Genomic DNA, 20,792 nt, shown 5'->3' with positions numbered 1-20,792 from the left:
AATCAAAATGTCACATCGAAGGTATTATCCTAAAGTTTTAAAAAAAATTTGGTTTTTTTATTTCAGAAAAAAATTCAGAGCGCTAGAATGTACACAGATAGAATGAGGTGCCATGGACGAGGTGTATATTTCCATACTTAAAATGTTTTTTTTCTTCTCCGAAAATTTTTGTAGACAGTCAAGACATTTATTAAAGTACTTTATGAATTACAAAACGTTTGAAGTTATTTTACCTGAGAAAAAAATTCCCAAAAATGATGCATTTTTCGACCGTCTAAATGAGGGTCCCCCCTTAAGTTACATACGTAAGAACTTAAAATGTTTTTCTTCTAAGTTTCATTGAGCTCGATAAATACTCCTAACAAAAAATAATCTCTGCCTCCTGTAACTCAATTCCAATTCTATACCTATTTGTTTTATTTATTTTCTATTTTTTTACAATTGTTTAATGTTTGTCAAACGAATTTAATAACTTAGACGCCTTTCTTTCTAGATCGAGCACTCAACTATTTGAATTTACCCAAAAAAAATAAATAAACGAAGACTAAACTGGAGCATAACTCGCCTGTTTCATACAATAAGTAATAGTAAATATTTTGATATGCGCTACTGGCACCAAAAACATAAATAAATAAAGTAAAATAAAATATATAACGTACGTATGTACTACTAAAAAAGGGATTGCTGCACACAAATTTCGGTAAATGAGGAGATAACACGCGAGAACTTGAATACCAAAAATAGTCCAAAATAATAGCAATGAAAAATTTAAAGGGAACAGAGGAAATAAACACCTCTCTTTTAGATCAAAAAAAGTCCATGCACGAGGCAAATAACCGACGGGTATGTTTGTTTCGGCAGCAGTGGATGAGTTAAAATCAATTTCTATGCGTCAATGCAAGTGTTAATGTTTTGACAACAAAGTTGTTTTTGTAGCAGCAGCATTATTGCCTTTGATGATTTCTGCCGCAACATCCTAGGAGCAACTGCTTGTAAAGCATTTGATTATGCTTTTTTACTGCCTGTGAAGAGTCACTCATCTAATAAAAATAAAAGTTTAATGCACTTCTGATGTTGTTAAATCGCTAGAAAATAATAAAAAGTTGAAAGAGTTTCTGTTGCTTGTTCCGGTTTGTCTGACTTGAGTATTCCCCTCAAATTCACAAAACTATTTTTTTTTCGAACGATTTCTTGGAAATATTGTATTTGAGAAATTGTAAGAATAAAAAACATGAATAATAAAAAGAATTTTAGAATTATAAAATGCATTCGATCACTGAACAATCGGAGTATAATCAGATGCATATAGCGGATGTCATTCCAGTATATGAAATTACGAAAGATTCAGAAGAAAACAATGTTATTTTTGTAGCAGTTCACTAGGTTATGCCAGTGCGCTGTAGTAACCGATCGCCATTGTCTAACTCATCTAACCGTAGGCCCAGGAAACATGCTGTTTCCTCAGGTTGGGTCAAGAGGAAGAGGGGTGTTAGGTGAATTGTGATGTGGTGACGGGTTGCCTTCACATTTATAGAGTATGTTGAGGTGGATTTTCGATAAGTAGGAGTATAAGCTAGCCCGATCGCGATTGAGCCAATGTTATGCGAGTCTCACGAGGCCAGATAAAATACAAGTGAATCAATCGTGATACAGCTATGGACAGGGAAACTACGCACTTATGGTGTATGGTGTCTTAGAAGATTTATATGTATGTATGTATATATTTTTATGCCTTTTTTTATGTTTCTTCTTGCCACTATTGACTCGAAATGACAATACAGCAGGACAAGGCCATCAAGAAGAAACGTAACCTGGACCCTTTTAAGTCTTCTCGAGAGGTAACGCTGAAAATAATTGAGGAATGTAGCCTGAATATGTCAAGCAGACTTGTGCTAAGACGTCTTAATGAAAATAAATTATATGGGCGTGTCAGCAGAAAAAACACGCTACTGTCAAGGCATATGCCCATAAAAGCAAAGACGTAAAATTCTGGGAAAATATCATTTTTGCGAACAAAACTAAAGTTCATATCGCACCCTAAATACAAAAGGGTCACAACTCAAAATGTACCTTCTGCTCAAATATGAAAGAGACGTTATCAATAAAACGGTCCGCGGATGACATATGGCAAAAATAAATTTTTTGTTTTTTGGTAGGACTGTTATAAGCTTACATGGCAAATTTCAGCGTGATATGTCACATAGTTTGTTTTCTGTGCTACTGTAAACAAGTCAAGCTCGAGTGTGGAAAATTTTGAGTTGTGACCCTTTTGTATTTAGGGTGCGATATCTTTGGTCCTGATGGGAAGAATTTTACTCATAGTGAAAAAAAAACTAGATCTCATCCCCGGTACACAAAAAAGAGCTTAAAGCATGGTGAGGGTAAATTGAAAATTTTGGGGCTAATTTTCTTGGAATGGAGTTGGACCAATAGTGAGAATAAATGTCAATATAGATAAGTTTGCTTGTCTTGATATTCTCATCGATAATGAAGACCCCAAGCATACAGCAAAAGAAAAGAAAAATTGGCTTACAAAAACAAATACAGTTATGGAGTAACCCCGACTTTAACCCCATTGGAAAGCTGTGGAACGATATTAAAGCCAAGGTTGGCAAAAAAAAATTCAAAAATGCAAATGAACTATGACAAGGAATGCAGGAAGCATGGAACTTTATTCCTTTGGAGAAATTCCAAAAAGTTAATGAAAAGTTTAGATCTCAAGTGTGTGCGATTTTAAAAAATAATGAATACTCAACAAAATACTAATCAGATAAGTGATTAATAAGCTTATTTTACCAATTTGAAACATCTAATTTCTGTTCGGTGAAGATTGATGAAAGTTCGCTATTTTAGTGTTCAGTTCAAAATGTAATAAATTCGGTTTTTTCGAGCTCCCTACAATTGTGGATATCAAATTGTTATTTGTTTTGTGTTTCTTTTTTTTGGTTTTACTGAAATAAAAGAACAAATTTGTGCGAAAATAACTGTTTACTAGGTCATTCAGTAAAAATAATCATCATGATACGTTATTGTGGGTAGGTGCGCTATTTCTCTGTCCATAGCTGTATATGGCATACTATGATACTTAAGTATAATAAAAAAAGTCATGTAGGTAAATTAAAAATTTCCTTAGAAGACTCACCGGAGGCGAAGAAAGGAAATGTTATGGAATAAATTTGGACCATTTTAAAAATGGACCGAAACTACGAAATAGATTTTCATGGCGCTTTAGCTGGTTAATGTCTATAACTCGTTATCTAAATAGTAACGCACATCAAGTCGGCATATGGACCAAAAAGATATACCAATTCAAATTTTAAGGCAGAGAAAATTTTTTTTGCTAGAATTCTTTTGAATAAACTTTTATTTTTGGGCATAAAACGAAATCTTGTCTTCCAACATTCTTCGTTCATACCAAGGCGTTCATACCGGTCCACCTTGACAAAGGAAGAGAAATGAGCTTCTAGGGAACTACAATAGAACAATCAACCAGGTTTGAAGCACTCCAAAAGACCGAAAATAGGCATTCCCATGGCAGCCGGTTCTACGTTACCGGAATGACTTGGGTTTTTCCCGACCAAGGGCTGCCGCCCCAGTCTGTTTGGGGTACGGTATCCCACCGAAAATGAACATACAATCACAGTTGCCACAAAGGAGGACTAATCAGGTGGGATCTTTTCGACTACACTGACGATGTCCAGCACCAAACCTGACTGCAACTACTGGAGCGGCAGTATATAGACAGACATTAAACGACATTCATCGGGAGACTCTCACCACCTTCCTTAATTCCCGGCCTCCGAACGCCGTTAACGGAGTCCAACCACTATCCACTGCAGACGAAGACCTTCAACTACCTCGTCAGACGCACATAACTTAGGCTTAATTTTTTTTTTTATATGGTTGTTCATTCCGCTCGGAAACATAGGGCGTCGACAAAACTCTTCCATCGGACATGGTTCTGGGCTGTTATTTTTGCGCCGTCTCATGTGATGTGCTTGGTTGAGTCAGTACGATATTAAGTAGTTCATCCAGTTTTTCCCCCGGCGTTTAAGATAAGATAAATAGATAGCCCTCGACCAGTTGAGATAAAGTAGATCGGGGCCATCGCATGTGAAGACATTAGCACTAAGAATGTTTTCGTTTCAATTCTTAAAGTCATGGTGACCGCACGTAACGCCACACTTTTTGGCAACACATCAAATAAATATTTAACCGAGCACAGCGCAACGCAAATTTCTCACGCACTCAAATAAAGATGCTGTAAAAATATAGCGCAATTAAAACAAAAAATATAAAGGGAATAATTAGATGTGTGAGTAGAAGCATTAAAAAAGGCAAATAAACGGGAAAGGTGGATGCATGGGATGCTAAATGAATCACGAGCAGTGTTAAAGGAAGCATGGCGACCTATGGGTGAATATGTTTATATGTACATATGTTTGTAATGACAACAACAAAAATGATGATTCACTAAAAACAAAAACGAAATTTGAAAATAATGAGCAAGCGATTTGTTTTAAAATTAAGTTTCAAGTACAGAATTGCACACAAGCAAGCACGCATATACATATACATATTTACACATCTACATACATACAGTGGTGGCCTTATAATTAGAAACGATGTGCTAAGAAAAATAAAATCACTGTGCATATTTTTGGAAGACGTGCGCTGTGAATTATGAGCACCGTTATTCTTAGAATAGGCGATGAACATTGTAGTTAGAAAAACACGTTGATATTTGATGGTTGATTCCTGAAAAAATTCACATTGTTTCTCTGATTGTGTTTCTTGGCTGGCCACAAAATTAGAAACGCGCAGTTTTTTCTTAAATTTTCTATATTTATCTTGGAGTTAGTGCTAAAGTAAGTATACTGAAAAAATCCATAGATTAGCTTTTCTAATTTTAGTTCATCTCAATTGTTAGAATGGGTAAGAAAAAGTCATGCTCCCCGAAATTGAGGGAGCTAATTGTACAGTGTTTCAAAAAGGAAAAAATTTCAATGTCGGCTATCGCACAAAGGTTTGGCTGCTCCAAAAAAATGGTATTCGGAGCAATTCATTTGTACAAAAAAACGAGGAACTTTGAAACCCCAGCCAGGAAGCCTAGACCTCGAAAAACAACTCCAGCGGACGATAGGCATATTTGTAGGACCAGCAGGAGCAACCCTTTTATGTCTTCGCATGATATAAAAGCCGAAGTTGCAGAACAATTAAACGTAGAAGTCTCCGCTCGGACGATAAGAAGGCGCTTACAAGAGGCGGGACTACGTGGGTGCATCGCACAAAAAAAACCGCATGTGTCAAAAAAAATATTATGAAGCGGTTAGGGTTTGCTAAGGAAATGCTCAAAATAGATTCAAGATTCTGGAATAGAGTTCTCTGGAGTGACGAATCGAAATTCAATTTATTCCAATCTGATGGAAAAACATATGTGAGGCTTCCTCCAGGCAAAGCTTTGGACCCCAGGTATACTGTGAAAACAGTGAAACACCGTGTCGGATCTATTATGATCTGGGGAGCATTTTCTTGGCGTGGCGTGGGCCCAATTGCGCGCATTGACGGAATCATGGAACAACATCAATATAAAAGCATTCTGGAAAATGTAATGGAACCATATTCCTTTGAGAACATGCCGGTTCACACAAAGCACAATTCACGGTTAGTAAAGCGTTGGCTTTTGGATCAAAATATTGATGTTTTGGACTGGCCACCGCAAAGTCCTGATCTCAACCCAATTAAGAACTTATGGGCAATTGTGAAACGAGATCTCAAGGACAAAAGTCCGAGAAATAATAATGAATTGTTTCAATTGGTGCAGCGAAGCTGGGAGAGTATATCTGTTGAAAGTTGCCAAAATTTAATACAAAGCTTGCCGAGAAGACTGCAAAATGTTATAAAAAATAAGGGTTATCCCACAAAATATTAAAATTATGCTAATTTTGTAGAACTTTTTGAAGATATTTTTAAGTTTTCCTTGTCGTTTCTAATTATTTGACCAAGATGAATTTGTGTTTAGTATTAAGTTTATTTTTTGTTTTTAGGATTGTAGTATGTTAAACTGAAAGACTACTTGTTTTTGTATTATTTCTATTAAAAAAAAATGATGTGGCGACATAAATTTTAAAATTGTATTAGTTAAATCAAATGCTGCTATCTCGTTTCTAATTATAAGGCCACCACTGTAAGTGTGTGCGATTGGTAGGGCATTTCCTTAGCGCAAAAATTAGTACTTGGATTATCAGTTATTTGATTAGATGAGATTAGTTTGTTCATCCTCCTCCTTCCATGAGGTAATGACATACATTTTTATATTATATTAAATAGAAATGTAACAAAATTAATCGTGATTATTTGGCTTTGTTACGGCACCTACCTGTATTTGCACTTCCAACTCACGCACAATATCTTCGCGTGCCAAAGCCAACTGCTCCTGCAACCGCCTCTCGTACTCTTCGATTATCTTTTGTATAACTTGCGATTCGTTGTGTAGATTCAGTTCATCTTTGTCGATGATAATAAAAGATGTGTTAGAATCACGTACTTGCAGTGAAACTGATTCCTGATTAGCAGCATTGCTGTAATTTCGTTGATTCACCTGACTCTCGTGCGAGGTGTTCAAATTGGTCGTTGTATTGGCAGCCATCGATTTAGCAGCGATCTTTGTTGCAGAAGCATCAGTGGACGAAGCAGTTGTTTTATGGGCGGACTGAGTATAAGATGATATTTGGTTTTGTTGTTATGCGTGTTGCGTGTCGATTGATTTGCATGTATGTATGTACATATGGATGTGTTCGAATTATGTGGTTAAAACACAAAAAGGATGCAAAAAGACATGCGGTTAGAATTATATTAAAACTTCAATACTTACACTTTATTTCTATGCATATAAAACTATTACTATGGAATATGAAGACTGAGATGATAAGACTCAAAGGGAAGTGGTATTTTATGCACGATATGGTAACATTCGCACAAATATTGATGTGTGCGCCAACTTCGAAAGTCCGCTTCCCGCACATGTGTACAACTTTATCCCTATAATGCTTATTGGTAAAAGTCTAACGCAATATTATTACTATTTCCTATGGCTTCAACGGTCTCCGTAAACAGGTGGTTTTAAGATCGGCAGGTGATTGGCCTACCGCATTCGATTCTGGTGCTGGGGCCGACAGCTAATACTCCAGACAGAAGTCGAGTTGGCTGGGTGGCAACGAAATATTAGTTTGGGAAAAGAAATGCATTCTTTTTGCGAAAAGTTTTTGCACAAATGGTTTAAAACTGCATCCAGGAGCTAAAGATCGACCATAAAGTTCTTTAGCTCCTAGACGATACAACGATTACTAACATGCCGGCCAACTTCGTTTATTACTGAGATTTTATCGACATCATCAACATTTTCTTTAACATCGAAACGTCGTGAACGGAATCGACCATAAACACCATTCACAGTCTCAGCGGCCCGACTTGCATTTTCGCCTTTTTTAAAGAAAAACTGTAAAATGTATCACATTTTCTCTTTGTTGACTTCCATTGTTGCATTGCAGAAACTTATCATATTTTATTTGTCTACTCTCTGAATATTGAATGTCACGGAATAATGTCGCATTTATTCTAGCTAGCAAACCATATTTATAGGGTGGCGCTTTCTTTTCTCAAACTACTTTACTTTCTGGGACACTGAACAGAGTAGTAGATGGACGACGAAACTCATTCCTTCAATAGACAAATGGGTCCAAAGGAACTTCGTGGAAGTGAATTACTTCTTAACTCAGTTCCTCTCAGGCCACGGATACTCCCAGTGATACCTATACCGCATGGGCAAGGTCCGCGATCCCTATATACTGCAAAGCTCTGAGCGATGACACAGAAAACACGTTTTTTAGTTGTGACAGATGGCTCGCGGAAAGAGATGCAGATTGGCGACATCGCGCCAAGCAACATAAGCAGCAAAATGCTCGGACGCGAGAACAACTGGAATGCGGAACGCGTAGATTCATCGAGGACGTTCTTCGAAAAAAAAAAGATATACCTTGACACACTCAAACAAAGCGAAGCCTAACAGACAAAGACACAAGAAGATGAGCCTATGGCATTAAAGCTAGGCCCTTCCGAGGTAATGCAGAAAGTATTCTCGGGAAGGCGTCTTCCAGAAGGAGAGAAGGGATTGTTTTAGTGGCCACACCACTCAACGCAGTAGAGAGCGATCGCTGTAAGTGAGAAGGTATTTTGAATCTTACTTCAGCCATCGAAAAAACAAAGTTCTACTTTAAGCAGGCGAACGTATAGCACTTCTCCCCTCTACGAAAAATGACATTGAAGCTGTTGAATTTTTCTTGTCCTACTCTCATATGTAAAACTCAGCATTTTCATAGGCCGTATAGCAATACTTTCGTAATGTCGGGAATATAATAAGGAGACATTTTTCTTGGGACAAGAAAGCAGAATGTGTATGTAGCGACCAATTCGATCCGAATCCCCTTATATTTCAGACTTAGCTCCCTGGGACTACTATTTGTTTCCTAATTTGAAGAAACGGCTAGCGGGAAAAAGATTTTATTCAAACGAGAAGGCGATGACAGAAACGAATGGCTATTTTTTCAGACTTTGACAAATCCTATTATTCGGAAGGGATCAACAAACTAGAACAGGGTTGAACGAAGTGTATAAGCCTGACAGGAGACTATGTCGAAAAACTAAAAAAAAAAGGTTTACCCCAAAAAATTAAGTAGCTTTTATTTCGCACTGAATTTTTAAAACACCCTCGTATACTATTTTGCTTTGATCCCATCAAACATTACCTTCTTTGATACGAGTATTTCCTCGTCGTTATGGAAATCTTGCACTTTGATGCACTACCTCTCTGGGAAAAAAAAACTTTACTTATTTCTTGGGTATCATCAGAACTTCTCTAATGAGGTTTTCTCGTTGCACGTTCGCAGCTAAATTCGGATTTTATACACAAATTATTTAAGATTTAAGTATTAAGAGCAACTTCAGGTCCTAACAGTGGAATCAACCTAGTAATCATCAAAAACCATTTTATATAACGCAGTTTTCAGCGTTCTGCGTACTTTAGTACTTTGCATTGTTGCAACAATAACAGATACAAAGCACGCTAGGTGCATACACATGCCTAAAATACTTACCATAAATTCATCCTCCGGATAGCGACTTTCATAATACTTTAATTTTTCAGTAACTTTACGCAGTTGATCTTCATGCGTGCGCTGTATTTCATGAACTTTCTGTTGATAGAAAGCCTTCAACTCTGTGGCTTCCACGGAGCCCTACGAAACCATTGTGAAAAACGAATATGAAAATGTTATAAAGATTAATATTTAAAAGAGCTTACATTGGCATCCTCATTGAACGTATCCGTAAACGGCGTAATTTGACGGTGGCTGGGACTAAGCAGAAGCGCTGCACGAGTTCGCTTCCGGGGCGAAGGCTCTTTTGAGCGTGATGTAGTGGGTACTGGCGCAATTTCCTCGGGCATTGGCTCTGGATCTGAGCCCTCTGACGAAGAGGTATCTCCGGTATGGTGTTGCGATTTTTGTGAAAACACGTCGTCCGAAAACCTGTAAGGGGCATGCATATTATTAGCATCAAAAAAGCAGTCAACAATTTTAAAAGTAAAAACTCACTGTTTCTCCAATTCTGCACATTTAGTCTCAAAATATTTGCGCAGCTCTTCGACTTCTTTAGCATGTTTCGAGTCCTGTTCCTCACGCAACGTTAGTAATTTCTTAATTTCAACGTCTTTTCGCTGTTTATCTGCTTCAAGCTGGTCAATGATCTCCTTTTGGTCAAGCTCACACTTCAATTTGCATTTTTCCAGCTCCTGGCTCAAGTAGTCATCGAATTTTTTTTGGACCATGAAAAAAATTCGCACCTCACCGGGGCTAAGGTATTTCTGAAATTGTTCAATTTGCTTGCTAAACGGCGGTTGTGACCATTCGGGCGCCTCCATATCACCAGCACCGCCATACATCTCCGCTGTTTGACGCGGCACTGACAGTTGACGCTCACGCGAATTACGTGAATATTTATCTTCGTTGTCTGTGAAGAAATTACGTTCTAAATCGTCATCACTCTCGCTGATCAAATCCATCGAAATCTCCGAAATGCGTTGGCCACAATTGCTATCGAGATCGGCACGGGGCCAGGTGGGTCGACGAAGTGTATCCAGTGCATCACATAGTTGCTTGCGGAGCAATTGAACCTCATTAGTGAGTTTGTCGCTGTCCGTTTGCAACTGTTCACGAACATTCATCGATTGTTGGAGAGAATCTGTCAGTTTTGCAATTAGCTCATCCCGCCTCGATAATTCCATATATATATCCATGGCCTGAAAATATTTAATTTAAGTTTTAGCTGTTACTTCAAAATATTTATTTGAATTTGCTTTTGCACTTACCGGCCCCCCAAATTCTTCCTGAAACGTGCGATACTCAGTCGAATTTGTCACCAGCGAGCTGTTGGTGTCTCTGCCTGAGCCTAATTGTTGTTCGACAGAATTAGCGCCACTTGATTCACGCCTTTGTGATGTTTCTAATTGAAAGTTAAGCGCAGCCAGACAGGCATCTTTGCCCGCCACCATATCTTGTAACTCCGATACCTTGTTTTCCAGCATTTGCAGCATATTCAAACTAACTATACTATTCGAAGTGGTCGCTAAGTCTGCCGTTTGGGCCTCCACTTCGGCAAGTAGTGTTTTGTTATCATCTTTTTCGTCTGAAGTTGTCGCTGAGCGTTCCATTGACAACGAGCGATGTTCCTCAGCTGTCGAAAGCGAATTTCGCTCGCTCTCTTCGGTAATATCTTCGAGTACATCCTTTGTAAAGTCACCTAAGGGCACACGCTCCATTGGTTTAATGACCTGTACTTCACCACCGACGTTGGTACTCACAGTGGCTACATCATTGAGGGAAATATAGTTTTGTTGATCTTTGCTTTGGTGTTTCATAGCCATAATGCGTAATTTCATAAGTTCTAATGACGTGTCATCGTCATCATCATCGTTGAATGGTACTTCAAGCTCCGGTGACACACTAGTAATTTGATTTTTACTGCCAATCAAATTCATCAGCGCCTCTCGTAGCGCATTAGTGGCTAAGTCAAATGTGGAGGATTCATTTGTTTCCACGTGCTCAACAACAGTCTCCAAAGGTTCCACTTCGACTTCAGCCATCCCATGCAGCTGCAAAGTTTCTGATATAACTGCAAGCTTTGTTTCCACCAAGTTTGCTTCATTTAATGGCACATTTTGTTTGTTCCCACTAATATGAGAGGATGCTGGGAGTTTAGTCTCGTCTAGGTTGACAGTTTTGGATTCTATGGCGCTTTTTTGCTGATTTTTCTGCGCTCCGAACTTAGTGCTTCTCTGTTGCGACACTGTTTCAGATTCTGTAGCATTCATCATTGCCTCTGTGACATTTGCATCCAAGTCGGTAACAATACGTGCGTAGTCCACAGTTTTATGATCGTCCAGTAAAGCTAAATTGGCACTTTCTTTAGTGACGTTCTTTTCAGTAAAAATTTGGTCTTCCATTGTGTCCGCAAGCAAACGATTTACTAACGATTCATTGTGTAAGACGAAACTTGGGTTTAGAGAGCTCAAGTCTTTGTCATCTAAAGTATATTCGAAACTATGGTTACTCTCCACAATCTCTTCAATTGAGTGGTCTTTTTCACTGTGATCCGGCGATACGCTTGTCATCGGCTTATTGAGCTCTTGAGAGGTTCTCTCGGTTGGTTCAACTTCAACATTGTTTAGAGGCCCACTCACTTTTTCATTCTTGGATATCCAACATTTATTTAATGACGTACTTGTAGTATTTTGCTCATATTCACACGATTTCGGTGTCGATTCAGTCCCTGGCATAAGTAATTCTTCACTCTTGAGCGAGTCCTCTCCCTGCCTTGGTTCATCCACAAGATCTGAGACATCATTCGCTGTACTCTCATTGCTTAGGCTCGTCTCCCGTGGTTCAGCTTCAAAATTACTCATCAGTTCTTCATCGTGTCGCGAATGTACCACTCCCTTCTCCAGCGGTAAGCTCACATCCAAGTCTTCGAAATCCACCTCAGCTGAATCAGTCGCACTCTTGCTGGGTTCAACACTGACATCACTAGACGTTTCATGATTTGCATGTGCTTGAGTCTTGACTAATAGTACATTTACATCAAAATCGTCATCATCTTCCTCTTCATTCAACACAAAGTGCTGTGCTAATTTCCCACCAGACAATTGATCGTCGTCAATCTTGAATAGTTCGTCTTCTTCGCTGGAATTTTGTTTGGTCTTATTTATTTTTGCCGCATTCTTAATTGGCTGTACTAAACTATCCTCTTCGGATGTCTCAATACCAAAAAGCTGAAGTGATTTCGTTTTTTCCTTCTTTGGTAAAACTTGCTGTATATAGCCTGCTGCCTCAGACAGCTCCAACGAACGTGCAGCCAACAAATCTGGAGCGTCCTCTTCACTAATTTCAATGGCTTCTTCAATTTCCTCTTCCATACTATGACCGCCACTACTGGCTGTTGTGACTGAAGTGATGGCACTTGGGTTACTATTCTTACGAGACGAGGTGGCCGTCGTCCCAGGCACTTCATCGGTCGTTGTCGGTGTCGTTGTTGCCGTTGCCGTTGTGCCTGTTGTTGCACTTTTTCCTAAATTGTCCATTTCAATAGATATCGAGCTAGTTGGCTCGTAGACAAGTGAAGATTCTGCTGTACTATTTGTGCGGAAAGAATGGACGATCTCCTGCCGCAATAATTCCTCAGTATTAGTGCTACTGCTGCTGCAAAGTTCTGCACTGCAGCTACGTTCAATTACAAATGTGTGCCCGGAGTGATTATCGCTGTGGTCGTCATCATCGTTTCGATCATTGTACGTATCAAATTCAAGCTGCGACAGTATATCGGCCACATGCTGCACGTCAAACTCAGAAGTAACAGATTCTTGTGTCACGAAATTTAATGTCGGTATAAATTCTACGTTCTTTGTCGGTGGTTTAGGTGGTTCGACTTGTGGAGATGTAGTCTTTGTTGTGGCAATACAATTCGTTGCCTCAGTGCTTTCATCAGTTATAGCATCCGATGGCTCTGACCGTTGATTTTCAATCGGTTTGAAATGACCACGCGGTCGCAGCAGGGAAGTTATCTATAAATAAATAATTTAAACAGCAAATATAATTATTTTTAGATCAAAAACTATATTGGAATTAGTGAAACATCCAGATATGCTAGAAAAATATATGTCATGGCATAATTAAAATTTCTTAATTTTCTTAAACCATTGTCGTCAGCTCTATGCTACACTGGGAAAAGAGTATAGCAGTTAGTAAGTAAGCAAATTCCTCAGAACATCACTTTTTACGAAAAACGAAAACAAAAACAAAGCTGTAAAGGTCGGCATGAAATTAAAAGTACTTTAAAAAAGATTAATAATCCATATCTTGTCCAACGGAAATTGAAGGCCCCTCATCCAGAGTTCCAACGACAGCCCATTCTACTTTACCAGTACATTTGGCTAATGCTTATGCTTTTACGACAGCACCAACTGCTCATCTAGAGAATTTTGATATTTACCTGCTCAATAAAATATCGGCGATATCCTTTTCTTCACATAGAAAAACGAGCCTGATATACATTTTCAAAAGGATGAGTAAAAATCTTAAAATGGATAATTTATTTGATAATTTATTTCAGACGAATTTTAAGGAAGCAGCCTTCAAACCCTTACGAGTTTCAAGATTTCCCTTAGCCAAAAGAACAAAAATAGAATATACAGTCTGTATCAGAAAAAAGGAACAGCGATTATTCATGAAGTACAAAAGATATATACTTAAAATCCTTTTTTACATAAAAGTATGTACAAAACTACTACTACGAGTCGCAATTACTCAATAAGCCGTGTAGTCTTCATCGTTGTCGGGTATAGCCTGGCATCTTCCCGGATGCTTTGAACCAGCTTTTCTGCGCAGCTCGTCGACAAAGAGGAAGATTTTGCAAACTTGACGAACGAGTTGCAATAAATTGTGGACAGGCTTTCCGGAATCATGCGTTTTCATAGTTCCCCACACATTTTCATTGGGGTTGGCGTCTGAAGACTGGGAAGGCTAGTCCATTACTGTGACGCGATTTTCTTGTTTTGTTGTTTCTCAATGTGTTTTTCTGAGAGCAGAGGTTTTGATAATGTGGGACGGTAGGAATTGTTCGTGTTCAGTGGTCGTTCGATGGTGTTGATACTTACACCTATTCTCTTTTTAGTAGGAATTGTGTGTGTTCGGCGAAGCCGCAAAGAAGGGTCTCGCTTAAAAAGTGGGACGATCACTTTATCCGGCTTTTTTGTCATCACTCGCTTCAAGCCGCACTCGAAAAAGTCATCAACATTTTTGTACACTTTATACCGCTGATTCCATATCACAACAAACTTTTTTGATTTTTTATTCACTTTTGCAGCCGTAAGAAAATTTCGGCCCTTTCGAATGTGTGCATAAAAATACCGCCTCGAGACGCTTCATCTACTTCTCACTAAGTTTTGTTTGGTTGCGTTTACGGGAAAGTTTCGAACGACACTAACCTGAGTTAGCGCTGGCGTCGTAGCCCTTGAGTGGGACTATTACGCAGTAAAAAGCAGAACGAAATATATCTTGATGTTACAATAAAAAAAACCTGTTCTTTTCTTCTGACACAGGCTGTAGTAGATAAAAAATTCAGATACAATAAATCCCAGGTGCAGCACTGTCGCAAACAGAAGAATACGAGTGCATTGGAGCATTATGTGTGCATACTGAAGCGCTGAGGCAATGAATAATTGAACCTTTATCGCTTTATTGCAAATTCCAGGTGTCTTTATTTTAACACAGTTGTTTGTTGTTATTGCTACATATAGTATAGTAAGTTTACCAAACCCTATACGGCATAAATGTATACTACTAAGACTCTTATCATATGTGGGAGCCAGTCACAGCGCATTCGCAGCTAAAAACTAATTGACCTCGGATTTTTTCTCTTTATTGCAATTATGGTAATAAGCAACATTTTGTCGGAGAACTAATTTCACCAATTATTATTTTTGCAATGACAGACATGTAGTACAACAACAAGCACAAATTTCCCTCTTAAAAATCAGCAGCAAACGAATACGAACAGAAGTTCAAAACAGATGCATTTTATTGAATTGACCTGATTTTCAACTCTTTTAATTCCTCACAGAAGAGCGAAAGAAATTCCAAATTTCTCAATATGCAGCAATAAGCATTTGCGCATATCTACGAAAAATTAATAAACAATATTAGGAAATTGACAAATCACAGCTGTGTGGCCACAAGTGAAGCAGACGGCGCTACTTGAAAAAACATTGCAGGCAGAAGATTTTTGGATTTATGATTAATGAGTATGAAAAGTACCTGCTTTGCTAAGAATTTTATCCAACTACTTTATGCTCCAGTTTAGCAAGCTTAAGGTATCAACTGAAATATATTTGATTTAAAGCAAGCTAAGCGTAGCATTAATTTGTCATTCACTCGTATGAAAAACCAAATTCTTGGGGTCACAGAACTGTTAATTAAAACTTGGCGAAATGGATCAGCTAGAGAGCTGAGGAGCAATTTTTTTTACTTAGCTTTACTTAGTAACTCAGTACTCATTCAAAATTTCATTCAAATTGGTTTATTAACTTTTGGGATAGCACCGGCTAAACCAATCAAACGGGAAAAAGATAGGAGCCATAGAGAAAAAACAAGTTCATCACCAAGCAAAGAAGTCACAGGGGAAAAGACTTATTCGGTTTAGAGCACTTTTTTGAAGAAAGAAGAATTATTTATAAATAGCATTCAAGCAAAATAGAGAAACAATTGAAACGATTAGCGCTCAGACCGGCGGCGACTTCCTCAGACATTGGCGAAAATTTTATCCTTTGAAGAAGAAACCAAAGAAAGGCATATAAAGTCGCCTTTAGACACAAATATTTATGCAAAATACGGTGTAATGACGTTTGTGGAATGCCTAATTCCAAAGAACGACGAGGAATGGACAAACCTGAGTTTTCTTCAACACTTTCGACTACAACAGCAATATTTTCGGCTGTTCTTGAGCGACGTGCAGCATTTTGAGAAAAAAAAACGGAAGTTTTACTGTCCTGGCGCAGAGCAAAATAAATGCGACATTATTACTAGAAAAGAAAACACCATTAGTTGATACTTGATAGCATTCCTGCAATTCGGTTTCTTCTTCAAACATGCACCTTCCAGGATACAATTTTCGCCAATGTCTAAGGAAGTTGCCGCCGGTCTGCGAGCTAATCGTTAACACAAAAACTCAACTCGGCCGATCATCAAGAAGGTCGTGTCTTTGCTGATTGGGTCGTTGAAATGCATGAAAATGATCCGGAATTCCATCGAAAAATCATCTTGAGTGATAAGGCCCATTTCCACCTCGGTAGCTTCGTCAACAAGCAAAATTGTCGGATCTGGGGCTCAGAAAATCCGAGAGTTATTGTTGCAAATCCTCTCTATCCTCAAAGTGTGACTGTTTGGTGCGGTTTATGGTCCGACGGAGTCATTGGACCTTACTTTTTCGAAAATGAAGCTGGAGCAACAATTACGGTGAATGGATTGCCATATCGAGAGATGATTAACGATTTTTTATGGTCGGAATTGGATGGTATGGATCTGGACAACGTTTATTTCCAACAAGACGGCGCTACGTGCCACACTTGCAACGAAACCATTGATCTTTTGCGGGAATAACACCTCTTATTGGAAAACCCTTTATAATAAAATTTAAGTTCCAAATGACTCAAAATCGCGTTGAGTATTGACAAGGTTTTTACTGACGCTGTTGGGTGTCTCTCTTTCCACATACAAAAAAACACATGCACAGGACCGCAACAAAAAAAATGTGTAAGGCCAACGCGAGTTTTTAGCGATTTCAAACTTGCTCTATGGTATAGATATTCAAATTTAGTTGTAATTAAAATTTTTGAAAATTTGTTGAATGTTATAAATTTTGTAAAAAGTTTGAAACTTGGATTAGTATGGTCTTTATTATAAAATTAAGTGTATTTTTTTAAAAAATATTATTTTAAGTAAAAAATACATACAAGACTTGTCAAAATGTTGTGGTGGTATATTTTTTCGCCGACTGTATATACACGTGTCGACAAAAAACTTTTTTTTTTTTTTTTTAATTTTATCCCTTTGTGAATGATGCCGTCGCGACATTTGCAACATTTGTGGCATTAAGATGTCATTAAGAGGAAGGAAAGATTTCCGGGATGAGTAGAGTTGAGATCAGCAGAAAGCTGTACTATTAAACACTATAAATAAATTTCAATTAATTCTGTGTTTTCTATTATCCATATATTTGCTTTAAATAAGGGACAAACAACTCCAAAAACTTTTATTTGCTCTGAATAACTGCTGTTCTCATCAGAGAAATTTGACGATCGCAAAGGGTTAACTTATTTACAATAAAAATAGAGTTCAAAGCCATATGGGTCAAACTTTTACATTGTATGCGAAATTCAGAAAAACTCATAAATTGTTCATCAAAATATCCAACTTTTCAATCTTTGTGTTTTAAAATACTTTTGATTATGCATTTTTATAGCCCATAAATTTAAAGTTTGAAGTTCCTCAAAATCGCGTAGACCATTAAATTTCAAAAATATCAAAATTTATAATCACAAGGCGTGCGTGGCGTTTTTTTGTCGACGGGTGCATATGTGATATTATATTGAATATACAAGGTGGCGCAAAAGTAACGATTTTTTTTTACTGTAATTTAAAAAAAAATGAAAAACTTAGATTCTTCTTGTGGATTATTTTTTATTTGGTCTTTTAATTTTTTTACATCAAGTCGACAATATGATGTCATGTAAATGGCCGCCGCCACAGTTGATTGCTATTTGAGCCCTTTTTATGGCATTTTCCATCACTTTGGCCAAAACTTCCGGCGATAGGTCCTCACATTCTTGACGGATATTGTCTTTAAGAGCTGCAAGAGTCTGAGGCTTGTTGACATAAATCCGCGACTTCAAAAAGCCCCACAAAAGAATCATGGAGCCGTCAAATCAGGCGATCTTGCTGGCCAGTGAAAATCGCCAAAACGGGAGATTAGGCGCCCGGGAAATGTATCCTTCAGCATATCGGTTGTGGCACGTGCAGTGTGTGCCGTTGCACCGTCCTGTTGGAACCACATGTTTTCCAATCCCAATTCATCAAGTTGCGGCAAAAAGAACTCGTTGATCATTGCTCTGTAGCGCTCACCATTCACAGTAACCGTTTGGCCCGCGACGTCTTCGAAGAAAAAATTTCCGTTGAATCCTCCAGCGAAAACAGCACACCATACAGTGACTTTGAGCGGGTGTAATGGCTCTTCGTGGGTTACACGCGGATTGGCCTCATCACTCATGATTATTTTTGATGAAAAATCATCTTCCTCTTGGTGGTGATTAAGGATGGCTTGAGCGTATGTTAGACGCGATTGGCGGTCAGCAGCTAACAGCTGATGCACCGTCTGGACTTTGTACGGAAACATCTTCAAATCTTGTACCAAAATTCGCTGTTAAGACCGTCGACTGATACCCATTTGCGTGTCACGTCGTCTGGTCGATGTCGACGGCGCTTCCATGACATCCTCGGCTACAGCAGCAATATTCCCTGCAGAACGGCTACTCCGGGGTCTGCTACATCTCGTGTTGTGCCAGTCTCATCGAGGCGAGCGGCTAAACGTCGCAGTGTTTCACCAGTAGGCGTTGAACGGCGAGGAAATCTGCGACGAAATTCACATTGTGCCAAAGTCACCGACCGATTATTGGTCAAATAAATAGTCAGCAATATTCCGCGTTCTGGAGCAGTGTAGCGCAACATTGTTTATTAACGTGTATTTCGCATGTGTTTACTACACAAATGTCAAAACAGAACTGACATTAGGGGTCAATCGCAAAATTTATAGCATTTTCTGATAGGAGGATTACTTTAGCGCCACCTGTTATAATTTGTGGAAGTGTTGAATTATCCTTGAGGAAACAAGTTTTTTGATGATGATGAACTTAAATCTGCTTCATGCTTAATTGCATGGTATCAACTTTTGAAAAGTCTGCGGAGTGTATAAGGTTTAGAGAAGAGTGCTATATTGAAAAGGAAAAATCATTTCATAACGAATTTGGTCATATATGAAATATTTCTATTATAATTACATACATGAAAGTTATGCTACTTTGGATGGAGAATCAAATATAATTTTCTCTTGTTTTTAAGATAATCTTGAAATATCTAGGAGCATATGGTTTAATTGAGATAAAATTTATGTATTATAGATTCTAAATTATAATTCTGTCAGAAAGTCATTTAAAAAGCCCGCGTAAGGGGATTATCAAAATTAAAAAAAAGGTGAGATAATCAATAAAAATATAATATTATATTATTTTCGGCCTTATGTGGCATTTGAGAGCGCAAATTCTGCGAAATAAACCAAAAAACTCACTATCTTACAAGGGTCTCGAAAAGGTAGATCAAGTGCTTACCCCGACCCATAAAGCTCAGGAAAAGTTACCTAGAAATATACAGTTATCAACATTCACACATGACCCCAAAATGCCAACAATAAAGTCTCTTACAGATTATTTATAAACGCTCGCAAATGATGTCACCGAACAAGAGCATTGCATTGTCACAATTAAAAAAATGCAGGCAGGCAAGTGCATCGCTCAACAAAAATTTATGTATATGTATGTATATATGTGCATAAAAACATAGACTATCCGCAACATAAAAATTAATTTTCAAGCGAAGAAAATTTGAAAATAAAAACAAACAAAAAACAATTTATGCACCAGCTGAGCTGAACATCGTCAGCATAAACACGCTTTAGAAAATGCTTGACTTTTTTTTATCTGTAAGACAGCAGGCGATTTCCATGCCAACTACATAATTACACCTGTGTTCACAATAACAGTAACGAGATATATTACAAAGATTTGACGAGGGCGGCAGCCCTTAGTCGGTAAAAACCCGATATATAGAACTGTATACATAAGATAGTGACTCGCAGTGACAAAACTCCAGACCTGTCAAAGTACTGCCCGGATAGCCACGAGACGCCTCCTGATGTCTCCCTTGCAACACCTTCACAACGAGGCTTTTATGCTCCCGGTCAAGAAGTACATTAAAATGCTCAGCAAGCAATTTTTGCTTGGATCTTACCATAGGAGCCACCCCAGCCAACATTTGCTAGAGCCCGACCCACCTTCTAGGCGAGTCAGGAGACCAGATCTAAGACCAAACACAAGTACTGGATCCGACATTATATAAAGGGTTTTTCAATAGGCGCGGGTCGATTTTGGCGCCCTGTGGCAGCCATTTTGTTTTGGTGACATCTGTCAAATCTTTTGTTTATTATTCAGTTGTTTATGCCAAATCATCATGGCAAGTTACACAATTGAACACAACGTTCACATGATAAAACTTTATTATCAAAATGAGTGTTCATTAACGCAAACGTTGCGCGCATTGCGCCCATTTTTCGGTAGACGTGGTGGCCCTTCAAAGTCGACTCTTCAACGTTTGGTGGCCAAATTTGAGACGACCGGGTTAGTAAACAATCAGCCAACACCCATACGTTCAAGGAACGCAAGATCACCCGAGAACATTGCCGCGGTCCGTGAAAGTGTACAGCAGAACCCGAGGCAGTCTATTCCTCGCCGTGCACAAGAACTTGGCCTTTCGCAGACTTCAACTTGTCGAATTTTGCGTCGGGACTTGGGTCTACACCCG

At 38.5% G+C, this 20,792-nt stretch overlaps 1 protein-coding gene across 5 annotated transcripts in view; it reads right to left on the bottom strand.

Annotated features, from left to right (window-relative positions):
• The window catches only part of LOC129241850 (pericentrin), a 93,305-nt gene that overhangs the window by 57,514 nt on the left and 14,999 nt on the right, over positions 1-20,792 (bottom strand). For 3 of the 5 annotated variants that reach the window (XM_054878386.1, XM_054878384.1, XM_054878385.1), the window contains exons 2-6: positions 10,424-13,171; positions 9,651-10,354; positions 9,359-9,584; positions 9,153-9,293; positions 6,380-6,712 (exon numbers count right to left, since the gene is read on the bottom strand). In XM_054878386.1, coding sequence (XP_054734361.1) covers positions 6,380-6,712; positions 9,153-9,293; positions 9,359-9,584; positions 9,651-10,354; positions 10,424-13,171 — 4,152 coding nt within the window. The remainder of the gene's footprint in view (positions 1-6,379; positions 6,713-9,152; positions 9,294-9,358; positions 9,585-9,650; positions 10,355-10,423; positions 13,172-20,792) is intronic. The other 2 variants (XM_054878388.1, XM_054878387.1) reach the window with 1 other exon arrangement.

This window comes from Anastrepha obliqua, chromosome 3 (assembly GCF_027943255.1).
Source record: "Anastrepha obliqua isolate idAnaObli1 chromosome 3, idAnaObli1_1.0, whole genome shotgun sequence".
In the NCBI taxonomy this organism is placed as follows: domain Eukaryota; kingdom Metazoa; phylum Arthropoda; class Insecta; order Diptera; family Tephritidae; genus Anastrepha; species Anastrepha obliqua.
This window is presented reverse-complemented; position numbering and strand designations above follow the sequence as displayed.